This window comes from Pyrus communis, chromosome 17, assembly GCF_041283825.1.
Source record: "Pyrus communis isolate YQ-2024b chromosome 17, ASM4128382v1, whole genome shotgun sequence".
NCBI classification, from domain to species: Eukaryota; Viridiplantae; Streptophyta; class Magnoliopsida; order Rosales; family Rosaceae; genus Pyrus; species Pyrus communis.
The window spans coordinates 21,227,439-21,254,566 of NC_142581.1; the positions used below are offsets into that span (position 1 = coordinate 21,227,439).

The 27,128-nt window shown below is 36.6% G+C and overlaps 1 protein-coding gene and 1 long non-coding RNA gene across 6 annotated transcripts; both read right to left on the reverse strand.

The window, feature by feature from the left end:
- Positions 1-1,501: 1,501 nt before the first annotated feature.
- Positions 1,502-19,294, reverse strand: LOC137707724 (ARM repeat superfamily protein). 4 transcript variants are annotated; one of them, XM_088689192.1, is made up of 31 exons: positions 18,913-19,294; positions 18,678-18,800; positions 18,402-18,559; positions 18,238-18,282; positions 17,969-18,047; positions 17,789-17,862; positions 17,333-17,439; positions 16,634-16,816; positions 15,872-16,075; positions 15,387-15,588; positions 15,212-15,286; positions 14,780-15,126; positions 14,223-14,415; positions 13,849-14,101; positions 13,424-13,763; positions 12,552-12,732; positions 12,293-12,433; positions 11,940-12,201; positions 11,091-11,567; positions 9,770-10,233; positions 8,678-8,814; positions 8,411-8,592; positions 7,926-8,312; positions 7,461-7,586; positions 7,208-7,273; positions 5,287-7,088; positions 4,930-5,209; positions 4,001-4,285; positions 2,762-3,283; positions 2,436-2,568; positions 1,502-2,019 (listed from the first exon to the last, which is right to left on the reverse strand). In XM_088689192.1, exons 1-31 carry the CDS (start codon positions 18,979-18,981, stop codon positions 1,751-1,753), a joined length of 8,166 nt encoding a protein of 2,721 aa, XP_088545318.1. In that variant the 5' UTR covers positions 18,982-19,294; the 3' UTR covers positions 1,502-1,750. The 4 variants fall into 4 exon arrangements, with proteins under 4 accessions (XP_088545318.1, XP_088545316.1, XP_088545317.1 ...); XM_088689190.1 differs by having other exon boundaries at positions 12,293-12,439; XM_088689191.1 differs by having other exon boundaries at positions 13,849-14,104.
- Positions 19,295-19,569: 275 nt separating this feature from the next.
- LOC148689604 (uncharacterized) lies at positions 19,570-21,592 on the reverse strand. Of its 2 annotated transcripts, XR_015958471.1 has the most exons (6): positions 21,452-21,592; positions 21,292-21,352; positions 21,185-21,229; positions 20,981-21,061; positions 20,196-20,280; positions 19,570-19,749 (listed from the first exon to the last, which is right to left on the reverse strand). It is a non-coding gene; the product is annotated as an uncharacterized LOC148689604 (long non-coding RNA). The 2 variants fall into 2 exon arrangements; XR_015958470.1 differs by lacking the exon at positions 19,570-19,749 and having other exon boundaries at positions 20,053-20,280.
- Between the last annotated feature and the right edge of the window lie 5,536 nt (positions 21,593-27,128).

Below are 27,128 nucleotides of genomic sequence, written 5' to 3' on the forward strand. Positions count from 1 at the left end.
TAATTGCACCTTTTCTTTGCGTGGGCACTAAGATAACTAAAAAAAGCTTTTCTTTGCGCGGGCACTAAGATAACTAAAAATATTCGTTTTTGAGATATTTTGGGAATTAATTAATTGCAGCTTTTCTTTGCGTGGGCGCAAAGTAGTGAGTGAAGCTAGACGCTACATGATGTGACCAAGATTTGTTGATGAGTTTGGCTGATGAGGACGTTTGAGCGGGAAAAATGTGGCAAAATCTGGAAAGTCTATAATGAGGTCTTGGGCTAGAGCGTCATTGGACTTCTTGGATTGAATTTGCTGAAGCTGACTGGCTGTTCAAAAACAAATCTCTCAGGCCATAGTGGTCCCAAAGAGAACTAAAAATATTCGTTTTTGAGATATTTTGGGAATTAATTAATTGCAGCTTTTCTTTGTGTGGGCACTAAGATAACTAAAAAAGCTTCTTTGCGTTGCGTGGGCACTAAGATAACTAAAAATATTCGTTTTTGAGATATTTTGGGAATTAATTAATTGCAACTTTTCTTTGCGTGGGCGCAAAGTAGGAATGAAGCTAGACGCTACATGATGTGACCAAGATTCGTTGATGAGTTTGGCTGATGAGGACGTTTGAGTGGAAAAAATGTGGCAAAATCTGGAAAGTCTGTAATGAGGTCTTGGGCTAGAGCATCATTGGGCTTCTTAGATTGAATTTGCTGAAGCTGACTAGTTGTGGATTGAGAATGAATCAACTGCTTAACCTTGAGCATATTTTCTGTGAATGAGGCTTCTGCTTTTAATGGGCCTTCAACTTTCTTGGAGACTGGAAAGTCTGTAATGAGGTCTTGGGCTAGAGCGTCAATGGGCTTCTTGGATTGAATTTGCTGAAGCTGACTGGCTGTGAATTAAGAATGAACCAACTGCTTAACCTTAAGCATATTTTCTATGAATGAGGATTTTGCTTGTAATGGGGCTTCAACTTTCTTGGAGACTTAAAATTATGTAATTATTGGAGTTCTTTGTTGTTGTAACTTCTCAGATTTTGGGGGTTTTTTTTTAATTTTTTCCAAGCTCAAACGTTTTTCGTCATGTTTCAAATCCCTCTCTAAACTCAAGGTAAGCAATGGGCGTTGAATTTAGTATTCTTATATTCTAAAGTTACTGAATTTGAATAACTGTTGACATTATGTCAATTCAATAGAATCTAGATGCAAACTAAAAGACTTATTTTAGCATATGGATTCACTTACTTTGATTCATTTATGAATTATTTAGAAATGAGTGTTAAATTGTGGTTACAATTTCAAAACCCACAACGAAGCAAAGCGCAGGTATTCTTACTAGTTCGTACAAAAACAATAAGAACTATTTTATTTGTTACTATTCTTTTCCTTATTTTTTCATAAAATTAGATTTTTTTTAAAAATAAATAATGATTTACTTCATAAATCACCTGGCGCTATATTATTAGACTTGCGACGGCACTTTTAGGGACTATTTGTAATAAAAAGTAAAAACTCAAAACTATAAATACTGCCAGTTCATCATGTCTCCTCATCTTAAAATGTTATTTACATCAAGTTCTGACTTGACAAAAAATAACGAGGGAAAAAGGAAACAAAACTAAGTGCCACCAAGCCTCTCAACATTTCTCATGAAATCTACCTTAAGCAAAACTGTTAATACGTAACCGCCTAACCACCGAAGCCGACAGTCACCGGAGTTGGGGCCGCCTACGTGCTCGTCCAAGAAGTGCATCGGTTTTTTGCAACATTTACTTTGGCTTCGAATGTGTCCACCTCCCCATTTTCATCGACATTATTTTCCTTTTCTTGTTGGCCCGATGCTTCTCTGCTATCCTCAGTTTCCTCTTAGCATTCCGCATGGGATCAACGACAGCCATGCGCTTTTCTTCGTTTTTCCTCTTATCCCTTTTCGCCTTGAGATTCTTCCTGATGCCACCGTAAACTAGTACAAACTTTTGGGTGCCTAGTTTCTTTCGTATGCTGTCAGTAACTTCTTGTGCTAACTGCTTCGTATTTTCTGGTACACAAAGGAAAGCAACTTGTCAGATAGCAATTGAAAAACAATAGGAACATGGGATTCAGCCAATATGCCGTAAACAAAACTAACTTCGGGTTTCCATGACACTAAACCCCTCGAGGATTCGACCAGAAAACTACTTGAAACAATGGGGTAATTTGGTTTAGGTCACAGAATATTTTCAATGTTAAGATTGGGCCAATCAACATTTTGTGTTTTCCAAAGGTAAATGAAGATAAATTTTAGCAAGTGGTATAGGGGAAATGACCATCGCAGATATGACATGCAAAGAGCATGAGTGCAAGCTATTTACTGAGGCAACGGAGCCAAAAGCTTTTGGGATATGCAGGAGCAACTTTCTACTCATATGCAACAAAACTGGGCATTGGGAAATAGCATGAGACAAAAAAACTCACCATGAATCACTCTCCCAGAAAATCCTTCGCAAACTTTATACAACGGTAGCAAGATTTCATAGGCATAAAGCCGGCAGTCTTCCTCACTTAAATAGGATGAAACTTTTTGAAAACTATCAAAGACAATTTTCATCTGCATAGACCAAATCACAATTACATTATAAAAAAATTGATCGGAACAGAAAATACAGGCAAATGACAATATTAACCTTAGTAATAGCTGTTGTAGAAAATATAGACAAATAAAAAATGCTTGGTATGCCTATGCTAATAAACATTCCCAAATATCACCAAAAATTTTAGGAAATCAGTCCTTTTGTACAAACCTGAATTGCCTCCATTTGAAGGGCAGTCTTGCCCATTTTTTTGAGCAGGTTAGAGACGAGCAAGTATCGGATATTCTTAGAGGCGCTTTCATCATTTGGGTCGCATATACCAGACGTAAGGGATAAAAACATGCTCCTTCCTTTTCTAGCATCGAGCAACTCAAAAGCTCGAAGAAAATGGGCTTGCTCATGCTGTTCAAGCTTGGACCAGAATTGATGTGGATCAGCACACTCTGTTTGTCCAATCAATGAATGCACATGACAAACACTGAACGCAAGATTTTCAGTAATCAGATTGCTGGCAGCATCATCATTGAGTTGTGTCTTCATTTGGCAGCAGAGAGACGCAGCTATCATGAAAAGTCTACTTGGTCTAATAAGATAGTAAATTCCTAATGGTTTTCCATCGTCTTTAGAGGCGGCTTTGGCAGCATCAAAGTACAAAGCTACAAGGCGACTGGAAATGCAGCGTAACCACATGTGTGGATGCAGAAGTAATTCACAAATTGCTGCCCATATATCCTAAATTTTTGCAAAAGAATGGACTTGTGAGAGAAAAAGATTACAACAACTTCAATGTCCAGAGAATAAGTTAAGATTTATCGACCATTAGCATCTTTTATGATAATTTACAATGAATGATAGTATGACAGACTTGAACCCTCCTGTTTCTGATTACCATAATATGAATTTGCACTTTGTTTGAGGGACTTTTGATAAACCATATTAGATACCAACATTAATCACATGGAATATGACAGAAAATTAACACTTTCATGGTAAAAAATATCCGTAGACATCAAAACCGTATTCTGAGATGGTTATATATGTATGAGAGATTATGTAGGATTTTATTTTTTTCTTTCTTTCGAACTAACTAGATTCTTAGATTTCTAAGTGACACTGACAAGATCCACAGGCAGCATAGACAGTCCAAGATTTCTCCTACATCTAGAAACTAAAAGTAATAGGATTATGATTGCTCCCACTATAGAATCTCTTTCTAGAAATGAAACTTAAGTGAATCTTGCTTTCTTTATGTAAAGTCAAAAACATGGAAATGAAACTTATCAATTCACAGATCACCTTCCCCCGCCCCCCTTTCTAACTAAAAAAGAAAACAAAAAATAACATGCAAGAACCTTGTGCAACAGTGTATCACATACAACTATACCATATGAAATATTTAGGGAAAAAAAAATAAAATGAAATGTTTATGATGTTTGTCTAATAACATACCTCAAGATCCCTATCAAAGCATAAACTACGAAACTGATGCAGCATTTTCTCCAGCATAACTAACGAATAATATGCCTCCTTCCACAAAGGAATGCTAGTTTCATTAGAAAAGTCTAGTTGCTCATCAGTGACTGTATCAATGGCAGACAGTAAAATACTCTTTGTCGCTGGCAATATTCTGTTGATATGCTTAAGAAATTCTTTCTCCATGTCTTCAACTGGCAATAATTTATTGACATGCTTCTGAAATTCTTTATCCATGACTTCAACCAGAAGTCCCAAAACCTGCCAAATACACAAGGGCATTAAGCAAGAGCAATGCGGCACACCCCACCAAAAGTAGACTTACTACTATCAGGATTGGGAATACAACTATGACAATCTCCTCAACTACAGGATTATAATGTTTGACACTATAACATGAGATAGCACAGACAGATATAAGGACGATGCAGATCAAATTTTTGTACACAGTAATGAGTCCCTTACCTCAGCAAAACACATGCAGTCTTCATACAAAACCTCAATCAAATTGACGGTCATTTCTACATTCTTTTCTTACTCAACAAATTCCAGAAGGAAAAGTTTAAGCGAGCTTTGGGGTATAGGACAGAGAATTGGGCATATTGTATCAGTTAGGCTCCCCCCACACACCAACCACTTTCTTATAAAAGTTCTAGTAACATTAACATACTGAAATCTTGCTAGAGAAATATATCTGAAACAATAGTGTTTCAAGGTTTCTATTCTAGATAACACCATTGCATATACCTATTCTGCGGTAATTAATTCAATAAACTAATTGTTCTCTACAATTGGCGGGGAATTAATATGACAAGACAGTTCACAGAAGAAGAGCCAGAAATCATAGCATTCAAATGAGAAGACTAAACAACTTTAAATTTGAAAAGTTAATGTGAAAACTTTACCTGTGCTGCAGCGCTCCATAATTGCTGCTTCCCACCCAAATACCAAGATAGGCTGTACTCAAGAATGGAACGAAATGAATGTGAGCTTATATAGCCAATGAGACATTTTATAGCAACTCCAGCCAAGGAACGAACTTCATTATCTTGATCATTAGCCAAGCAAATCACCAAATGGACAAAAAAGGTCTGTGACTGCTCATCTACAACGTTTTGTGGAAATTTAACAATAATTGTGTGGAGCATCTCAAGCACAGTTTTCCTTCCACTTGAATGCTCATACCTGCAACAAGAGTCAAGCCATCATCAAAACACAAAAATAAGGAAAGACAGTCTTCCAAGTCACTATTAGGCACTCACCTCAGATTTGACAGCAGAAAATCCAAATGTTGTTGCAAACGTTTTGTAGAGAGACGATATTCAAGTAAGAATTGCAATAAAATCTTGCTACACTTGTGACGAATTGGTTCTACTTGACTTGTTACCATCAAATTTGCAACTCTTGTTACAAGATCATATATCTCAGGAACAACTAGCCTGCGGTTAACAATTGCCTTTAGAAGTGAAAGAGCAACAAAGGAGGGATTGCTTTCAAGATCAACAAACAATGGAAGCTGAATTAGCAGATGTAACTGATCGGAGGAAAGAGTGATTTTGGTGCCGCGCAGAAGTTCTGTTAACAACCTCAGGCATGACTCCATTTGAGAACCTCCAGTATTACCCGTACTTCCAGCAATACCAAACAGCGCGGCCTTAATACTATCTGCCTGAGATCCGATGGCAGGTAAAGGCAACCTGACCAGTCGGGTGAGGCATCTAAGTGATGCAGATACAACATCTTCATACTTGGATTTCAAGCACTTCCCTAACAGTAAGACAAAAGGATCCAACATCGACAACATTTGTTCATCAGCTTTTCCCAATTTCACATTCTTTATGCGTTTCAGAAATATCCCAAGAGCAAAAACTGAAATAAGATGAGAACATACTGATTTACCACCTGAGACACCCCCCGAGGAAATATCTTTTCCACTCATAAAATTTCGCCGACGTCCATTTACCCATGTAATAAACAAATTCTCACTCTGACCATTTTCTTCTTTTATTCCATCTTCGATCAGGCCATGTACGAATATAAATAGGTCTGTCTGGTTAACAGTTGGATTGCATTCAATACCAGCACCTATGTGAGTTAACATACTTTCCAATTTTGTCTTGGTTTTTGGTGTCAAATGTTTCTCGAATTGAGCTGTAACAGGTGACAGAAGCTTCAACGCGTGGCTTTTGAATGTTATGCTTTGAGAAATCAATTTCAGGGTTTCAAAGGACTTCTGTTTCTTAGTTTCTTTCATCTTGGAAGCAATCTTTTCAACATCTTTTTCCTCAGCAACATCTCCAAGAATATCATTCGTTGCAATACAAAGGAGATCTTCCAAACAGTAGTCCAATTTTCCACTAATTGGAGTAACAAGAAACTTCGACAAAATAAAGTTTAGTGTGTATCCCAGCACATGTAACTCATATCCCCGTTTCAAGGTAGCTCGCAAAACCTTGACTATAAAATGCAAGTATTCCAGCCCCAACTCCTTCAAACAAGCAGCCAAAGCGGACCTAGCTTCATCACGGATGCTTTCCAATCGATTCTTCAAAAAATTTGAAACTCGATGAACAATGCTAGGCAGCTGTGAGTCCATTACATCTCCAGGAAGCAACCTTAATACTCTTAGTGTAGCAAGACTGATGTTAGCATTGACCTTTTCAGAATCACTCAGTAACTTTTGTATCTTAGGCAGCACGACTTTTTGAAGGCAAGTCTGTATTTCATTTATCGAAACAGAATTGCTACACTTACGCAAGATTGTAGACCCAGTATCAGCGGTCCCTGTGTTGGAATCATTGTCCAAGGAGTCTTTGGCATCTGAAAAGTGAAACTTGTCCAAGATGGAACAAATTAGCCGCAGAAGGAGCTTTTGTTTATTAGGATTCTTGTTCATCTCATTAAAGCATCTCATCAACAACGAGTAGTATGAATTCCATTCCATGTGACTCGAAATCGAAGCAAGGGCCTCTATGCACATATTTTTGACATGTTCTCCTTTTCCTTCATGCTCCTCCAACAACATATTGAAAAAAAGGGGTACAAACACTTTCTTTGTGATGCCCTGGGAGAGAGATCAGGAGAGTAGACTTTAGGGACTGAGTTGAAAAAAATTATGAGAAGTGAAACAAATCGAGAAATTCTATTTTGAGAAGAAAAAAAGAGGGAGAGGAAGAGAGAGACCTCTGGCATATAGCTGGTACTGATAACATTCCTAAAGCGTGTCAATGCCCTTGCTCTCCTATGTTTCTGCAGAAGCAAAAGTAAATATGTGAGAACAATTTTGTCACTCCTTTTCCGAACAATTGCTCTCTCTGAAATGATCAACGATTGGTTTACAAAAAGAATATTGCAAGTAAAGATCACTTTTAACAGTAATTTTTGTTTAAAAAGATGACCCAGAAAGAGCCATGGTAGATATAATAAAAAACTCAACCTGTAGGTGAACGATATTGTTGAAAAAATCTATTTCAGCATCATCATCACAAAGATCCTTCAATGAACCCAGATTTGCCACTTCTGGTAGATTTTTCACCATTTGTCTTAGTAAATCAACCCATTCCTGAAACACACCAAATAACCATAAATAGTGCGAAATTTATTAAGCCATGTAGCTTGGAGTTGCAATAAATCATTATTCCTTTCTTTTGATTTTTTCACCCCATTTTTGCCAGTAATTGGGCATTTCTATGAAATTTGAACACATTTTGTAAGATTTCTTAAAGATTCCATTGGCAGCGACTCTCTGCTTAGCTGTAGTTAGAGATGCATGTGCATAAGCAGGTATATGCAGATTCTGTTAGTGTATTTACAAGATTGTGTGATAGTGCAGATTTGACGTTGTGTTTCGTTGCCATTTATATACCGTCAGACCTGAAGGAACACAAAAACAACTTAATACCTTTCTGACAGAAGTTCCTCTCTTCAAAGCATTGCCCATATGCTTCAAAAGAAACTTGTTTGTTATTCTCTGAATGCACGCTCTGGTCCAACAATGATCATCAGATGCTGACATCTTGTCAGGCATTTCACAGTGGTCTACTTGGCCAAGAATTAGGGCAGCAAATTCAACAAATGAGCGCAATGAATTGTAAGCACTGTGCCTCAAGATTAATTCTTCAGACGACATGTCATAGACACAATGAGACAAAATGACTAATGCATGATCCTCTGGGACTGTATAGAAGATATCAACACTGATCTTTTCATAAGCATTGACAACTTTGTCATAATCAAGGCTACCCAGTTCAGTAACAGAGGTTGCATTCAAGTCCTGTAACAGTTTTGCCTGCATTTGTTTGAAGAGTTACGAGAAAATAAGGACAACATAAAAAAATAACAAAGCCAATGCAATACTACTAAAAGAGAAAAAGGGCCACACGATACCACAAATTGAACAGAAGGGTCTGCTCTAGCAACAGCCTCAAGAAGATCACAAATAAAAACACGTTTATCTAGATCAGTAGAAGTAAGTAGTGGAGATACTGCATTAAGAATTTTATTTGTAATCGCATTCCCCAGTATTGGAACCATATCACGAATTACTTGCACTGCTTCAAAACAGAAATCTGCAAGATAAATAGAAGATTTTAAGTTTTGCAGGTGGAAAATTTTCACTAAGTACAAAAGCTGAGATTTCCAAGATAGTACTACCTGAATTCTGAGCTCCATTCGCTAAAACCGGAAGCAAGATATCCAAAAATTTCCTGGCTGGCAAAGCATGTTCTATATACTTAGGTAAGAACTGAAAAATTCTTTTCTCTGTCTCTCCTGGGTGTTTATATAATTTCCTGGCACAATAGTAAGTGATGGAGACAACATATCAGATGACATCCTTTCCTTTCCACAAAATTCAACTGGAAAATGACCAGTGCAGAATATAAATGAAAGATGAGGTACAAGGGTAATGCAGAAATCCAAATAGGGGCAAGGCTATCAATTCCTAAACACTATATGGGATCTTTAAAAAGGGAGACGATTTGAATCAACTTGAAGCATTGACTAGGCCACAAATGTATTCTAAATTATAAGATCAAGGACGCAATCACACTTAACAGCAAGAGATAATCAACTGAGTTTATCTCGTGAAAGTTAAACAAATATTCCAAATGACTCACTGTCTGTACTATCGTTTATCTAACTTCATTTTAGTACTAATAGATAATACATGGTGGTAGCCAACTCAGCATCAACTAGGCAGCAAGACAGTAAATATGCCTGCTTCAGACAAGGATCCCAAGTCCAGTCAACAAAAGTGCAACAAACCATTTGAATAGATAGAACCTTTTGATTATGACAAAAGAGCATCCCAAAGGTATTATGCATATTTGATATGTAAAAAGCTTTGGGCACACCTTACAATGGGACTCACTGACTGTACTCAACCCACAATATATTTCTTGGGCATTTAACAACCGAACAATGTCATTCAAGTTTCCATGTTGATTTTAATCATCTTAACTGAATTCTGATTTCTGAAGCAAAAATACCTATAGAGTCAATGTGATAAGGGTCATAACTCTTAAGATGATATAAGCATCAATAAAAAAATAGCAAATCAGCTGCCTATGAACTAGCATCCGTCCTAGTTCCAAACTAAGGTGACTTTAGAAAATGGATTCGCACAAGCCACAAAGAAAATGCGTCATTGCAAGCATATCAAGAAGGCGGCAAGTCTGTTTTATACTTTCGTATGTATGTGTGTGTGTGTGTTTTTCCATGTACACATGAAATGAACCATATTACCTCTTGGCAGCATTATTACTTTGAAAAAGACAATGCAGGCTATCGATGAGTGCTTCAAGGTTTGGGAGTATAACTCCTTTCACAGCACTATCTTCATCACCCCACTCGTGATCAAGAGTCAACAGGTTATCAACAAACTTGAGAACACAAGATACAATAGCTTCAGACGTTGATGTGACCGTTAGAATTGAGAGTATATCAGGAACAAGTTTTTGTTCCCTGCAAAGTAGTGGTACAAGTTTTTGGCTTCTAGACAGCGCAAGAAAACAAGAGAAGAGCGAACTAGGTTTCTGACCGCTAGATCCTTCCTGCTTGAAACGATCAATTAAAGGCTTGACTGACACAAAGAATAGGTCCCAGAACTCACTACTAAAATCACGATCTTCATACTTGTTGAGAACGAAGGAGATAATTTTCAGGCATAAAGACCTGAGATCCCTAAGCTGCCCCAAAGCTGGGGAGATCTGCAGATAGACCATAAATTTCTCAGTAAATTGCAATAAATTTGTTGACTCAATTTGCAGAAAGAAAACAAAAGTAAGTTTCATGCGCCAAGTAACATAAAATTAACTTCCTGGAAAATGGAACAAAACCAAGAAGGCAACCAGCAAAAAAAAATTTCATATATCTTGCCATAAGAAAAACTAGTACATTGTGGTAACAAAAGATGTTTCTTTCGTGTTTTGATCAAATCTAAGCACATGCATGTACGTACAAACACTACAGAAAAAGCAAGGACTACAAAAGGACAAATATGAACCAACCAAAATGCTCTTAGAAGTGTTATAAGTGTTCACAAGGCAGTACTTTTTCACTCTACAATTTGTTGATAAAATCGAATATAGATAGACTTCTATATATGATATGAAATTTAACAAAACCGCAAACAGCATCTCAGCATAACTGGAATTTTGGAAGTCAAAACGCTTGAGCCTCATTATGACAAATATCAGATCACTTTACTTACAGCCCTGAAGAACATACTAATAAAAAATATTATCTTGTCACAAACATGGTATGAGTATTAGGCATATATACAATTTTAATAACATTGAGTAATTTTCTGTGGTTTCAGACTAAAATAATGGAAGCATATATCTATTAACTATACAACACAGTAAACATTCCACTCAAGACTTGGCATCCAGTAAAGTAATACCAGTTTGTGCATCATTGGACAATATTGTGTCACAAAATAAAATAAAATAAAATTGTAGTAGTATCAAGATAGTGGACATCATCTGCACGACCTGACACAAATCATAATTCACAAACTATAGCTTTGTCTTATCTGAAAATAGATGGACACATGAAGTATTACCGAAACATTAGTCTCCACTGCACTATCTTTTCCAAGCAAAGTACGGTTCACATCCAGATTATTTTCCAATGAAGATCCCTTGGCCTTCCCCGCCTCTTTGGCCTTTGCCACCTCAATACTTAAACTGCAGCTTTCTAATAACCGGGCGACACATCCCAGAAGAAAATCAAGAAAGGGACCAACACGCAATATATCAAAAACTCCAATGATATCTTCGATCACATGCAGAAAACCAGATCTTTTCTTCCAAGACAGGGCTGATATACTGCTAACAGTGAAATATTTTAAGAAATGCGATGCCTGAAATTCGGCCAGAGAAACATTTGGCAAAGTCCAAAACCAGTTTGCAGCACCATCACTTCCCATTGGAACAATTTGCAAAGGCTTTACCAACAATGCAAAGAAAAGAGGAAGTTCTTCAACATCAACTTGAGATATGAAACCAAGAACTGACTTCCGATGATTTACTCCTGAATGCTGACACAAACAATAAAGAAAGAAAGCAAGTCATACATGGTAATATAAACTGCAATAATGATGCAAATGAAAAAAGAAATACAATGATGCAGCACATACAAACTCGCACACGTGCATTGATCTGCTGGAAATATTCACACTCCAACTACATAGAATTGACAAAAGAAATATGGAGCTTTCGGAATTGTTATATCATACATAATACCAGTCCACACAAAGCCCCTTCTATGCATATCCTCTATTTTATAGAGGAATCCTACATTTAAAAACTATAACTATATGAAAATATACATGCAAGCAATCTACAGACAATGTTGAGAACTACAGGTCCAGAATGATTAAGAATAAATCATATTGAAAGTTCAAACATACCTTCTGATTAGCATGTTTCTTCAACTTGCGGACTTTGGGCATCAGAAGACGGATAACTATAGGCACCAGGTAAGCTCTGTGATGTTCCTCAATTAGATTGGACTCTCTGGATAAACTCCACGTTGTTAATTCCTCTCTCAAATTATGAAAGCTGGCTAGGTTTTTCAATTGTTGACAGTATGGAAGCAGGAAATCATCTTTCCATATGAACAGACAATCAAGAACCTTTGTTTGTATTTCATCATCATTTTCATCTAAAAGTCTGACAAACAGGAAAATATATAAATAAATAACCAATAGGCAAACCAAAGGACAACAAATGGAGAGTCTATATATCTGGAATTTGTACCAACCTAATTTGTAAAACGTCTTTAAGGAACTGATTTTGATAGAAGGACTTAAGGTTGTGCATCAGTTTCAGCAGGTTTAACCATTCTTTAAGGACACCTTTCCACTCTTTGCCTCTACAAACACTTGCATTGAAAGACCCGATGCTGCAGCTACAAGATAAAGACAAATGAGCACACAAAATATTTTGACTAAAGCCTGTTCAAGTTCACAATATCCAAGAGCAAGTATTCACTAACAAACACAAATCCAAGTAAGAATTACCTTCTAAAGTCTTCGCAACTGTAGCCCACAAACTTCAAAAACAAAGGTAAAATCTGGCGAGACTTAGATTCAATTAGGGTCGGAATTCTTTGTAAAGACTGGAGCAATGAAGATAACACGGCCGCAGAAGGTGTACTAGTAGATGTGGAATTAACACACAAATCAAAGTGTCCGAGCAGGCCTGCAAAACAAAAAGAGGATAAAGCTGAGCATACAAGAGAACAACTCGATTGCCATTCAGAGTTGAATATACATGATAAACTGATGGGTATAAGTCATCCTTGAAAACCGGGTTACTAAAGAGTGTCCATGTGTTTATACTCTACACAATAAACAGCTTAAAGATACCTAGGGGATGTATATTCCAACACACCCCCTAAGCGGCAAGGCTAGTCAGCTCTCCCCATCCGAACAGGGCGAGTGCCACCAAACACAATTCATCCTTCCTGTCTACCTATGATAATACAATGTCAAACCCATGGGTAGAACTGCTCCATGAAATCCAGCTTATAAAGAAAGGGTTCTCGTGTGTTTGTACACCATACATCCCAAATGTACCCTTGCAATATTACAAAGGAATCATGTCCAACCAATACAATGAAAACTTAAAGGTTGGATATTGGTCACAAAAGAAAAACAGAGAAAAACTGAAGCAACTTATTACCAATATTGCACAACCTGCTTATGAGTACCATAAACCTTCCAGACATATTTTTTTTAATTACCTGGACAATGAGAATTTCTTAAATTTATAAAGGTTGTCTGGAACACACAAAAATTAAGAAACATAACTAAATGACCATAGGATAATTAGAGTCTGGATATTCATTCTGGATATAAAATATAATAGGAAATATCAAGTTGTTACATACCAATTGACTTGTTGGTCGTCCTAGAATTTACTTTGTCAATTTGATCGAAGGATGCTTGAAATCTCGATTGGCATTGTTCAAAATAACTAACAAAATTTTCCCACACAAGTCCAATGTTTTGGCTAATCAGAACTGCAAGGCACTCTGATGCAGGATTCCAAAGGTAACTAAACCGGTTATGGAAGATACCAATCATCCCATTCAAAACAAGGGGCAGATAAGCTTCAGCTATTCTACCAGCAGAGAGGGCCATCTGTATTCTAGAAATCAAGAGAGTAACTTTCCTGCTGGTAGAAATTGAAAGAGGAGTTGACTCAATGGAGAGAAGGAGAGCAAGAACCTGACATTTGAAGCGAAATCAATATGGAAGTTCATAAACAGAATATTGATTCCAACACGAATAGCATGAAGAAAGAGAAGCATACATTTAAGCTGTGTTTATCCACATGACAAGTTGGAGAAACTTCAGTTCTCATTTTCTTTGCAACTGGGTAATCCTCTGTGAAAGTATTGCAATTTAGAGTTTCAAAGTGGCACAATATTCGAAGAGTTGAAGCGCGAATCTCTCTGTCTGACTGGCATAAATTATCAGCAAATATGTCTAAAGCCTCTACAGCCATATCTGCTTTTAATTCTGGATGATATGTTCTAGACTCGGTGTCTCCTTCCATCATAGACCTACTATTTGTAATAGCAAGAGGTCATGTAATGCATGATTTTATACAGAACTGATTTATAACTCAATACCATACTTAACTTTTAAAAAGGGGAAAAATCTACATTACAGAAATAGTCATACCCGTACTCCGAATCCAAAAAATCAGCAACAGCAACCAACACTTGTGCACATGATTTGTGTCTTTTTCCAAGATGCAAAAATCTGCTTGTTTCGTCAAGCTCAGATTTTTTACCATGTATCATTTTGTAATAGGAATTCAGGGTAGCACCAATTAGGCTCTCCCAAGTGTGCTTAGGAAAACCTGCAACATTGTCTGCAAGAGTAGCACATGAACAAAATGTCAAGGGCTAGAAATGGTCCAGGCATATCTGTAAACATTCCCTAAATACATCACAAACATACTTAACTCAACCAAACCAACAGATCAAACCATCATAGTCATTCAGACAAAGAATATGCGGTGAAAATAATAAAATAGTAAAATACTGATAAAAATAACAGTGCATTCTAATACACCATCTAAACACAGATTCTCCTTCTACTCAAGTTTAAAAAAACGATATATAAATAAATATATATATATATCTATGTATATATATTACACTTGAAACAGAAAGGGACAGGGCATCAAAGAATTATCAAGCAACAAACTAATAATAAAAGATGAGGTAGTGTACCAGCTTCAATCATCAGAATTTGATCATATGCATTTATTAAATCCTTTAACAAGGATAAATCATTTTCAGATTCTACTACTTGGGGAAAGCAGTTGATGGTTCCCCACAGCAGAGCCAAGTCAACTTCAAGAATTATTGTGGATGATGAGTCCCCATTTCCAATACCCTTTAAAACCCCAACCCAGTTGTTGATAGTCCCACGCAGAAAATCTTGAATCCTTGAAACTCTTTCAGGTGTTTCATCTAAGAAGGTCAAGCTTTGGATTTCCGTTTGCTGTTTTTCACAGAAGGTGAGTAACAAATAAATAACATCTTCCTGGGAAGTTTCTATTAAATCATTCATCGCCCTGAAAATTCAATTAAAAATGTTAAAAGCCAGATAATAGATATAATACAGAAACACTCTAGAGAAAGTTAAAATATCGATCTTACCTTAAAATGTTAGCTCTGAAGATATTTACAATGCAAACATCCTCTTTTAATAATTCTCGAACAAAACCCAACAAGCTGTAGCACCAAGCTTCATATGTCAAACAAACTAATCCAATAAAAAGAGAAAAACAGAAAAGCAACTCCAGAAACCCAAAGACTTTGTTCGAGGCAGTACCTTGGGTTCTTTAGATCAAATACAGGAGCCCACTGCAATGAACAGCTAGAGATGGTTGACATATCACTTAAATTGTGCAGTCCCCTAAGAATACAGAGCATTAACTCTAAAAGCTTATCAACAACATCAGATGAAGACTCCTCTGTCATTGGAATGCCCTTAGGCATGACCAACCCCACAATTTCAATCATTTGTTGGTAATCTGTCAAATGTGGCAGTACAAAGAACAGACAAACACATCATTACTTTCTTCTCTTTTTTTTTTTTTTTTTGGCTAAAGGGAATTATATTAGGAGAGGGAAAAAGCAAACAGAGAGGCTGGTCCAGCATACCAGACCAAACACCCCAGCCACAACAAGGAACAGAAAACCAACTAACGAAAACAATCGACAGCCTAAAACACAAACACATCATTACTAAAGAGCAAGGAATGCTTGACAGTAAAATAAAGGACTCAGGCAAACAAAAACATTCTTATCACTCACCAGAAACCCTTTGGCCATTCTTAACTTGCACAGTAGAAACAAGCAACGACAACAGGCGGCTTAAACGTTCAACACCTCCATTAATCACAGAGTCAGTTATTTCCCGATATAAGCAATTGAACATTAAGTTCAATTCCTTGGAGTCCAAATCCACACATAAACTTTCTAACGCAGACTTTAAGACTTCAAGAACAGTCTCTGAACCTGCAGGAGAAAGAGAGAGGGTCAAAGACAAGCAAAACCAATATAACTCCCAAATATATAGTTTATGGTCCAATAATATTTTATAAACATACTGCTGCATTACACATAACATACAAATTGAAGAGAGAACAACAAAGTCAATGTACAAATGAACAATTAAACCCAAAAAAACATATAATTTAGATTTTACTACCAACATCATTTTTCCCCTAAACCACACAATCATTCTCACATAACACTTTAGCAAGCCATAATTGCTAACATACTCGGGTAGTCTTGGATTAGTATCAGATGAACCTTGACCGACAACAAAGTATTCATGCATCAACTGTGAATATAGAAACAAAAAATACACTTTTACCATAAACAATAATTAATAGCAATATGATATAAAAATAGGTAAAAGCATAGTGAACAAGCTTTCCACTGACTCTACATGAGTGAGCTTTAAAATCCAGCTACCCTAGACATTCAATAACATCCAAAAATACATCTAATCAATTTTTCAAGACATCTAAAATAAACGTACATAAAGCCTTTGTTTAGAGAAAAACTTGCCTTCGTTGAATTGTTCACCAATGCAAAGTATCAAGTCGTCCATCAGGAAATGCAACACTCTCTCAGCTCTAGAATGGAACCTTGATGAGGTTCCTCTCATGACAAAATACAGTAATTTACTGACTCCCTCTTTTCTAGTATCAGTTGATTTCTTCACAACTTCAAACATGATCTTTCTGACACCTGTGCCAATTCAATGAGGACAAAAATTTATCAATTCCCATTAAAGGAACTTACTTCAAGTCTTCAACAGAACACTAGAATATACGGCAATATGGCCAACAATTTACTGTTATCTAAACTAAAATTACATATCCAGCTACAAGTGCTTAGAATCATAAAATATTAATTAAGACATAAAGGAAGTCAGTTTTCCATCAGATGTATGTAGTGCATATCAAGTTAGAAACTACAGATTATTATTCATTAATCACAGTATATCACAAATTTGATTGTATCATGGGAAAAACACAAACATCTAGATGATAATTGTCACCACATTAAACATGAGATGAAGAGTCAGTTAAAACACATAGAATTGCATTGTTTTGAAGTAAAAAAAAAGGTCCCTCAATCATTCAAAATAAATAAGCTATAAAGCATGCTTCAAGGGGACCTGTATAGAGATAATCCTACATTTCCCATCAAAAAAAAATCCAACAGGCTAAAAGTGAAAACATAAAATATGCAAGGTTGTACCTTCTTTAAGTTGTTCAAAAGGTGCATTTCTCAGCAAGAATGAGACCGCTTCTGCCATAAATTTTTGGATGTGATATTTTGGATAGTACCTCAATTTTACAGTAACCCTGCAAAATGCATGTATATATATTATATACATATATTTATATATATCATAAGAACTGAGATTATGAGAGGAAAGAGAGTAAAAATGCATCCTCACATGAAATTGCAATGTAACAATCACTTATTCGTACAAATTGGACCAAAGGGAACTCAATACCAAAATTTTCAAAACTCAAAGAAAACACTAACTAAGCCTGATTAACATATTTTTCAAATAATCTGATATTTCTCAAAGAAATATTTTCACCATCAAATTCTGAAAGTTAAAATAGACATATTTTTGTCTACAATAAATGCACATGGTTTGCTTCAACGTAATAATCAAAATAACTAAGTGATACAGGAACTTACTTTAGTATATGCTTAATCTTTTGTACAAGATATTTTTGTAAGTACATCATAATAGATGACCAAGATGTAAAGATCTGCACAAAACCACCGTACACTATGAGTTCATGTCGAAATTAAAATGCCAACCTGTAAACCTAATAAAAATTAAAATTAAATAACAATCCTTAAAATAAATTGGACCTGCTCAATGATCTCTGGCTCCCTATCTGTACCACTTTCTAGAAGAGACACTAGAGAATCAGCAATCCTCGGCAAGAAACTGGAAGAAGAAGAAGAAAAACCACGTAGAGTGACCATAAATACATGCATCAAAAGCAAAAGGGCATGATGGGATTCTACAGTACACTGGAGCAAGTCGCCTTGAATATTCAATACCAATTAAGGAAGTAAAAGCAACAAACAACAAGCAGCTACAAGTTAAATTCATTCTAAAGGATGACGAAACTCACGGGATAAAGTCCTCCAGGAGATCTCTTGACAGAGCGGCGATTAACCTGCCCAAGAACACAGCTTATTGAGAAAGAAAACAAAAATCTCCAATCTCGGAAAACATTAAATTCCAACTAAACAATCAAATATCTCAAAAGGGTTGGCGTCAAATAAGCTAACATACGTGAGAATGGGCTCAAGCGACAGCCTTGCATCGATCTGTAATCTCGAAACGAGTTCTGAGATTATGGTTTCCTTGTGCAACAGAATCAAAGGCAACGTTTGGACCAACGGCGTCATTTGCTCATAGAAAGAGATGAAATCCTCAGCCGTGTTCAGTTCCTACACCCGAATCAGCAAAACAATCATGAAACCAAAAACCCAGAAGAAAAAAAATACATATACATATACACACATATATACATATGGAGAAAAATCTTAAGCAAACTTGAAGAATTACCCTCCATTCGATGAGGCAGTCCCGGAAAAAAGTAGAGCCCTCATGCGGCTCCGACTTAACTTTATCGAGGCTTCGGAAAACATCGATTTCGACATCATCAAGTCTCTCAGAGAAATTCTTGAACTGCAAATACAAAAGCCAGCAAATAAAATTACCAAAAAAATAATTTGAAGCATGAAATAAGACGAACAAAGAGCTGGAAGCTTCAAACGGCGGCGTGAGAAAGAGGGCTTACAACGAAACGGCGGCGTCCGGGGGATTTGTTGAGGGACTTGACGGCCTGAGCTTGGGAGAGAGTGGCCATCTACGATGCACAGACACGGCACATCGGCCGCGTATCGCGTGTCAGATACGCAAATGGACACGATACGCTTCTGGTACGGTCGGATACGCGTTGGATACGTATCTGGATCAACAGATACGGCGTTTGACAGATGGATACGGGTATCCGACGGTTTAGATACAGGTATCCGACTGTCTAGATACGGATATCTGCACCAAGACGCAATCTGGTGGAAGGACACCTCGCAAAGAAGATGACGCAATTTGATGGAGGAAGGCGTCGCACGGAGACGACCCGATCTAGTGGAGGAGGCTTCGCAAAGAAGATGACTGCTAGGTCAATATGCCGTTTGTTTGTTTATGTAGTAAAAAACGACACCACATTATTATTATTATTTTATTATTTTAGGGTTTAAATGAGACTAAAGCCCAAAACTACATAGCCCACCGAATTTACACCACTACCATCCTTTCTTTTTAAGAGTTTGAATAATATAAATTAAACTAGAAAACATTGTCCGCGCGTTGCTGCGGGATTAAGAATCATATGAAAAATTATGTTTCCAAGGTATAAAAGACTGTTAGAAAAGACTAAATATAGGAAAAGATATTATTTAGTCGGGTGTAACCTTTTTTTGCCACTGATAAAAAGAGGTCTTATGTAGGGTGTAACCTTTTTTTGCCACTGATAAAAAGAGGTCTTATGATTTTTTTTTTTTTTTCTTTTTTGTGAGACATTGTAGTTGCCTCATTATCGGTCTCATCTTCAAGAAAGAAGGTTACATTGTACCTGTGTTTAAATGTAATTTAGAATGTTAAATATCAAATAAAGTAAAAATAACTTGCAATTTGCATAAAAGACTTCAAATTATCCATAAAAAAGAGTAAAAGTTCCTGTGATTTGGCCTCCACATAAAAGAAAGATTAATGAAGGATTTGTACAGTCAAACTCACAATTTAATAACAAAAGTTAAGTAATAAATATAATATGTCAACTTATTCATCACTTGACAAATGACGTAAACATTGATAATTGATTTTATCACTGAAAAAATAATTTAAGAACCAAGTTAAAACCCATAGGCTTATTCCATGCATTTTGAAGGGGACCTAGTTTCCTTTTTAATTTTACTTGGAATAAATAACACTTTACATTTCATCTACAACCTAAAACAACAAAACAATGTAGGAAATGGTATAAAACAAACATTAAAATACAGATGGTAAGGCCCAAACCTATGACTGAAGATATTTGATTGCTAAATGATTAGAGCTTGAACTGGTTCTAAGCAACTTCTACCCTTCATACTCATCAAATGATCTGTAATTGCAGCAACAATAAAAAAATCCATAAAAATCACTTTAAAATGTCTGCCAAATACCAAAAAAAAATTCAAATTTTCTCAAGATTTAGCCTAACCATTTTGCTAATTCCCATCAATAACATTTTTACTGCATTTGACGCCAGTGGACTAAGTTCCTCATTTGTAAGCAAAACCAATTCTTTTTTTACACTGTAAATATCATCAAGTTTAATCTTTTTATCTCCTTTTATTCCTACCAACTACAACCTCTTTTTATCTCCTTTTATTCCTACCAACTGCGACCTCTCTCCCAAATTACACACTTTCTAATATCATTTTCTCACCAATTATTACAACAAAATTTCTAACTTGTTTTCTTTTCTTCTCAATATTTACATGGGAAATAATTTGAAATGGTGGAGCTTTTGACTCAATCTCATGGACATTACAACAGGACATCCAATCTCAAGATGGAATAAGATTAATCAGGCGGGAATTATAATGGAAGACCTTTTTAACACCACTTGGTCAGCACCTTCAGCAACTTAAACAGTTTGGCTCTTAAATAAGCAAGTGTGTTTGTTCCTCATAAACGAAAAGGTCAGAACGACATGTGCTTTAAACACAATATTCATCCCCAAATTGAAAACCACCAATCCAAAAAAATAAATTAGATGCACTGACAAAGCTAAAAAATATGGCCAATATCAAACTCACCTTGATGCCCTGTGGATCAGCAACCATGGTCGGAGAAGAAGAGAGAATGAAGCTGCTCTAAAGGTCACCGAGTATCAGGTTCTGAGTGGGAGGAGAAATAAAAATAAAAAAATAAAAATTTCAATCCATTTATAAATCCAAAATCACAAAACCCCATATTTGAACAAAACAAAACCCCCAAGATGTAAGACTTGAAAAACTTACCAGAAAACCCTAGCTTTTCTGGGCAAAAAATTCCTTCAAATCAATCTGAAACACTGAAGAAGCTTACCTGAGTTCAATAAAGATCAAAATTTAAGCAACTTTCTCACCTGGAAATGTTGGATTAGATGAGCCCAGAAATTCCAATCGAAACCAAATTGGTACAAATTTCTGAAACCAAAAACTAAACCACATCAGATATTCTAAAAAACCATCTAAGAAAACGTAGAAAATTGAAACCTAGTTCGGTGAGAAACATACAACACTTACTTGCAAACAGTGATCAAATCAGCCAAAAAATAATTCCAATCGAACCAAAAAAAGGCCGAAATTAACAATTCTGATAAGTAATCGAAGAACAACAAAATCAACGAAGCAGCACAACGACAGAAAATAGAATCCCAGGCGAAGAGAAATAGGCGGCGACAAACGAACCAACTCGAGGTATGCAAGAGAGGAAAACGGAAAGAAATATCTAGAACAACCGAAGCCAAAGCACCCAGTGATGAAAGACACGTAGAACCATAAGGGCAAAACGGTCTTGTTACTGTAGAAAGGCAACACCAAAATGGAGAGGACGAAAAATTTTGAGGGGCTGTTTCGCCATTTTACTGCTCTAGAACAGTACCGGGGAGTTTGAGTTTTAGTATATATTAATTTTGAGTAATTATTTTTTTTATTGTTATTTAAAATATATATTTTAAATATATATGTATTATATAAATTCTGAAAGTTATTCGTACAAATTGGACCAAAGGGAACTCAATACCAAAATTTTCAAAACTCAAAGAAAACACTAACTAAGCCTGATTAACATATTTTTCAAATAATCTGATATTTCTCAAAGAAATATTTTCACCATCAAATTCTGAAAGTTAAAATAGACATATTTTTGTCTACAATAAATGCACATGGTTTGCTTCAACGTAATAATCAAAATAACTAAGTGATACAGGAACTTACTTTAGTATATGCTTAATCTTTTGTACAAGATATTTTTGTAAGTACATCATAATAGATGACCAAGATGTAAAGATCTGCACAAAACCACCGTACACTATGAGTTCATGTCGAAATTAAAATGCCAACCTGTAAACCTAATAAAAATTAAAATTAAATAACAATCCTTAAAATAAATTGGACCTGCTCAATGATCTCTGGCTCCCTATCTGCACCACTTTCTAGAAGAGACACTAGAGAATCAGCAATCCTCGGCAAGAAACTGGAAGAAGAAGAAGAAGAAGAAGAAAAACCACGTAGAGTGACCATAAATACATGCATCAAAAGCAAAAGGGCATGATGGGATTCTACAGTACACTGGAGCAAGTCGCCTTGAATATTCAATACCAATTAAGGAAGTAAAAGCAACAAACAACAAGCAGCCACAAGTTAAATTCATTCCAAAGGATGACGAAACTCACGGGATAAAGTCCTCCAGGAGATCTCTCGACAGAGCGGCGATTAACCTGCCCAAGAACACAGCTTATTGAGAAAGAAAACAAAAATCTCCAATCTCGGAAAACATTAAATTCCAGCTAAACAATCAAATATCTCAAAAGGGTTGGCGTCAAATAAGCTAACATACGTGAGAATGGGCTCAAGCGACAGCCTTGCATCCATCTGTAATCTCGAAACGAGTTCTGAGATTATGGTTTCCTTGTGCAACAGAATCAAAGGCAATGTTTGGACCAACGGCGTCATTCGCTCATAGAAAGAGATGAAATCCTCAGCCGTGTTCAGTTCCTACACCCGAATCAGCAAAACAATCATGAAACCAAAAACCCAGAAGAAAAAAAATACATATACATATACACACATATATACATATGGAGAAAAATCTTAAGCAAACTTGAAGAATTACCCTCCATTCGATGAGGCAGTCCCGGAAAAAAGTAGAGCCCTCATGCGGCTCCGACTTAACTTTATCGAGGCTTCGGAAAACATCGATTTCGACATCATCAAGTCTCTCAGAGAAATTCTTGAACTGCAAATACAAAAGCCAGCAAATAAAATTACCAAAAAAATAATTTGAAGCATGAAATAAGACGAACAAAGAGCTGGAAGCTTCAAACGGCGGCGTGAGAAAGAGGGCTTACAACGAAACGGCGGCGTCCGGGGGATTTGTTGAGGGACTTGACGGCCTGAGCTTGGGAGAGGGTGGCCATGGTGGACTGAGAAAGCGGGTGGAGAAGAAGGGGGAGGGTTTTGGTTCGGGGAGGATGCTCGCCTCTCTTCTTCTTGGAGTTCAGCAGCGCTGCTGGTGAAACCGACCTTCGACTTTTGGAATGGGGTTTAACAACCCGAGAAGGAGGCTATTGGGTTTTGGGTCGGGGCAGGTCGGTTTTTGAATTTTTGTTTTTAATTTTTTACTGGATCGGCTTCAAAATGTAAGTCGGGCAATTGGGCTCAAGAATTGCAAAACTCATTTTCAGCCCACACCTAAAAGTGGGGCGATCGCTGAGCCCCAGTTTGAGGATCAATCTTAGATTTTGTTGTTCTTTAGCTCCTTGGTATGCGAATTTTGTGGAAATCTTGTGGCCAAACTAAACTCAAGTCCAAACGAGTTATTCTATCAGTTGCAGTTAATATATCTTGACCACTGCATCAGCTCGATGTTAAAAGTATTCTCTTTGTGTGGAGAATAGAGTTAAAGAAAAAGTATTTGGAAATTCGAATGATGCTCATTCTGAGACTTTGGTAGCACAAGGCAAAGATAAAGAATATGGTTTAAATAGTAATAGAGGAAATTCGAGATCTAAATCTAAAACCAGAAACAATACATGCAATTATTGTCGCAAGGAAGAGCATTGGAAAGTTGATTGCCTTAAACTCGAAGATAAATATTATAGTTCCTCCAATTTTGGTACTAGCGCGAACGTCGTTGACAACGCCGTCAAATTTGTTCTATGATGAATGTTCGACTGCACCAAAATTGAAACAAGGAATCTTGTGTTTTAGGTACTCTTGAATCTCTCTGCTACACTTGGAGATTTAAGAATTTGTAACAATTGTTTCTTATGATTTGAAAAATAATTATTGGTAGCCTCTATGTATAGTGGAGTAACAAAATTATTAGGGTTGTTAGTTGCCTCTTCATCAATTTTTATTTTTGGATATTGGTATAGTTCTGTCTTTTGGTAAAGTTGTATTCGATGAAGGCCAATTTTTCAAGTTCTATGAAGTTGTGATAGTGAGACACCACATTATTTTGGAGACACAACATGTAATTACGGAATAATTGTGTAGAACCCTCTTATAAAAGGCAAGTTGTATGTACCATTAGCATTAGTAGTTTTTAAATGATGAAAAAATAGCTTTAGTATATGAACGGCAATTCTTCGAGAAATAATTGTATATCAATCATCGATTAGATAAAATTACATATCAATTAAGCATACAACAAACCATGCGGAGGCAAGCACTGCACAATAGTCCATTAAGACATTCTGTCAAACATTTGGAGAGCAGTGTTCAAGGGATGCATAGAAACTCAAAGTGGTAACTCTCAAGGCCTTCAATGGTGAATTCACTCAATAATTCAAAATTTTCATGTCAAATTACAGTATGTTTGTCAATTGTATTTGATATTTCTTTGTGAAAGACAATCATTTTGTTATAGAAGTGAAAGATAAAGAAAGCTCTAAAGAATTGGAAAAGCAAAAATGTCGATGAAGTAGTTGGAGTCGTCATTCGATTTGCAACCACATTTAAAAAAATTGATTAGCTTATTCACTTTCCTTTTGTTTATGGGTGATTTTTTTTTTATCAATAAATGTTTAGTGTTAACAATAATTTCAACAATATTTATAATCATGTATTGAGATATATTAAGATCAACTCAACCTTGGCCAAGGCCAGTACTTTTAGGCCTTTGCCATTTGACCTTGGCAAAAAAATTGCCCCGAGCAAAAGAAAAGAAAAAAAAAAGAAAAATGAAAAAACAAGATCTAGGCCACGACCAAAACGAATAGGAGCCACCTTTGCAAGTAAGAGCACTTCCACCGGAGAACAAATAGGCCGGCACCCAGCCAAATTATTGGCCCGGCACCTAGCCATTCCACTCCAGCCCAGCAGATAGGCTGGCACCCAGCCCAAGCTGGTCTCCAGGCCAGCCTAAAATCAACAGAGCCATGGACCGGCCCATATGACGTCATGCGGACGCCAGCGTGGCGTCAGATGATTAGAAAACAAAATTTTCTGGAGATACAAAATTTTACTTCCTATTATTTTTTGTGTAATTAGATTTGTAGGTATTGGAAATGGAAAACTCAATAATAATAAAAAAGGAATTAAATCAAGGAGCCGGCGTGTATTACCTTGAAAGCGTGGATTTAAAGGTTTGGGGATGAACAGGGAGTAGGGATTTTCCCACCAACCAAACAGAATAGTTGGATTGGACACGAAAGCCAACTCGATCGATCTCGTCCGCTGCTGGTCTTGCTGCAGCAGGCAGTACCAGAAGCAGCATCTCAGAGAGAGGGAGAGAGAGGAGAGGGTGAGGGGGTGGAGAGAGGGAGAGGATTTCGCTTTTGTTGTTTGTAAAAGGTTCCAGAGGTGGAGTTAATGGTAGGAGGGAGAAAGGGTTTATTCATGGGTTCGAGAAGGAAAGGGAAAGAAAATAATAATTAAAAAAAAATATATATATATATATATATATATATTTTATGAAAAAATAACTGTGGGCCCACAAAGAATAGAGAGAAAGAGAAGAACATGGCGTGGCGTGACGAGATTGATTAAAAATATTATCCGAAATTAAAACTATAAAATATTTTAAATGTGTTGGACAAAAAAAGAGAAGATGAGGTTCTGGACAATGCCACGTGGCACTACGTGATTGGTTGAAAATTTTATCGAAATCTTGGCTAAATTATTGTAAACAGGAAGTGACACGTGGCGTGTCGGGATTGGTTGAAAATATTATCAGAAATCTATCTACAAAATAGTACGTTCGGATAATGACACGTGGCGTGACAAGATTGGTTAAAAATCTTATCGAAATCTTGCCTAAATTATTGTAAACAGGAAGTGACACGTGGGTTGTCGGGATTGGTTGAAAATCTTAGCGGAAATCTATTCACAAAATAGTACGTTCGAATAATGACACGTGGCGTGACGAGATTGGTTAAAAATCCTATCCGAAATTAAAACTATTTTTTTTTATTATTTTATAAAAAAATTATTTAATATTTTAAATGGACTGGGTGCCAGCGCATTTTGTAGGAGTGGAGATCGTTTGTGCCAGCGCATTTTTAGACTGGGTGCCAGCACATTTTTTTTGGGGTGGAGATGCTTTGGCCTATTACTGTTTATTAGGGTCTATTACTGTTCACTGAAGTGGATAAATGGGCTGAGTGCTGGCGCAAAGTCTTTAGGGGTGGAGTTGCTCTAAGTTCCATGTTTTGCCCAGCACAATGACGCACCAAATGGCTCACCACTGACAGGCCCGTCACCCACCATTAACTGCTTTGCATATCGTCCAGCTAAAATCAATGATCGTCAGTTGATCAACAGTCATATTTCAAAAAATAAAAAACGTTTATTTACTTTTACTTGTAATCCAGCAGCTGTGATCAAATGAGTTAAAATATAATGGTAAAAAATGATCCAACGACCCAAATTAAAATCTAAAGGTTGTGATAATTTAAAAAAAAATATTATTTAACTCAAATTTCACCCCCAAAACACTATAAATACCCATCCATTTGTTCATACATCCACTTGTTCCACACAAAATATGTGAAAGTGTGGTTCGTATGTGTCTATTGTGTGATTTTTCATACTTTATTTGTCACATTCTAGTCTCGGCTCCGCCGTAGCACGATATTGTCCGCTTTGGGCTCCGGTCACGCCCTCACGGTTTTGTTTTTGGGAACTCACTGGCTTCAAGTTCCATCGAAACTCCGAAGTTAAGCAAGTTCAAGCGAGAGCATTCCCAGGATGGGTA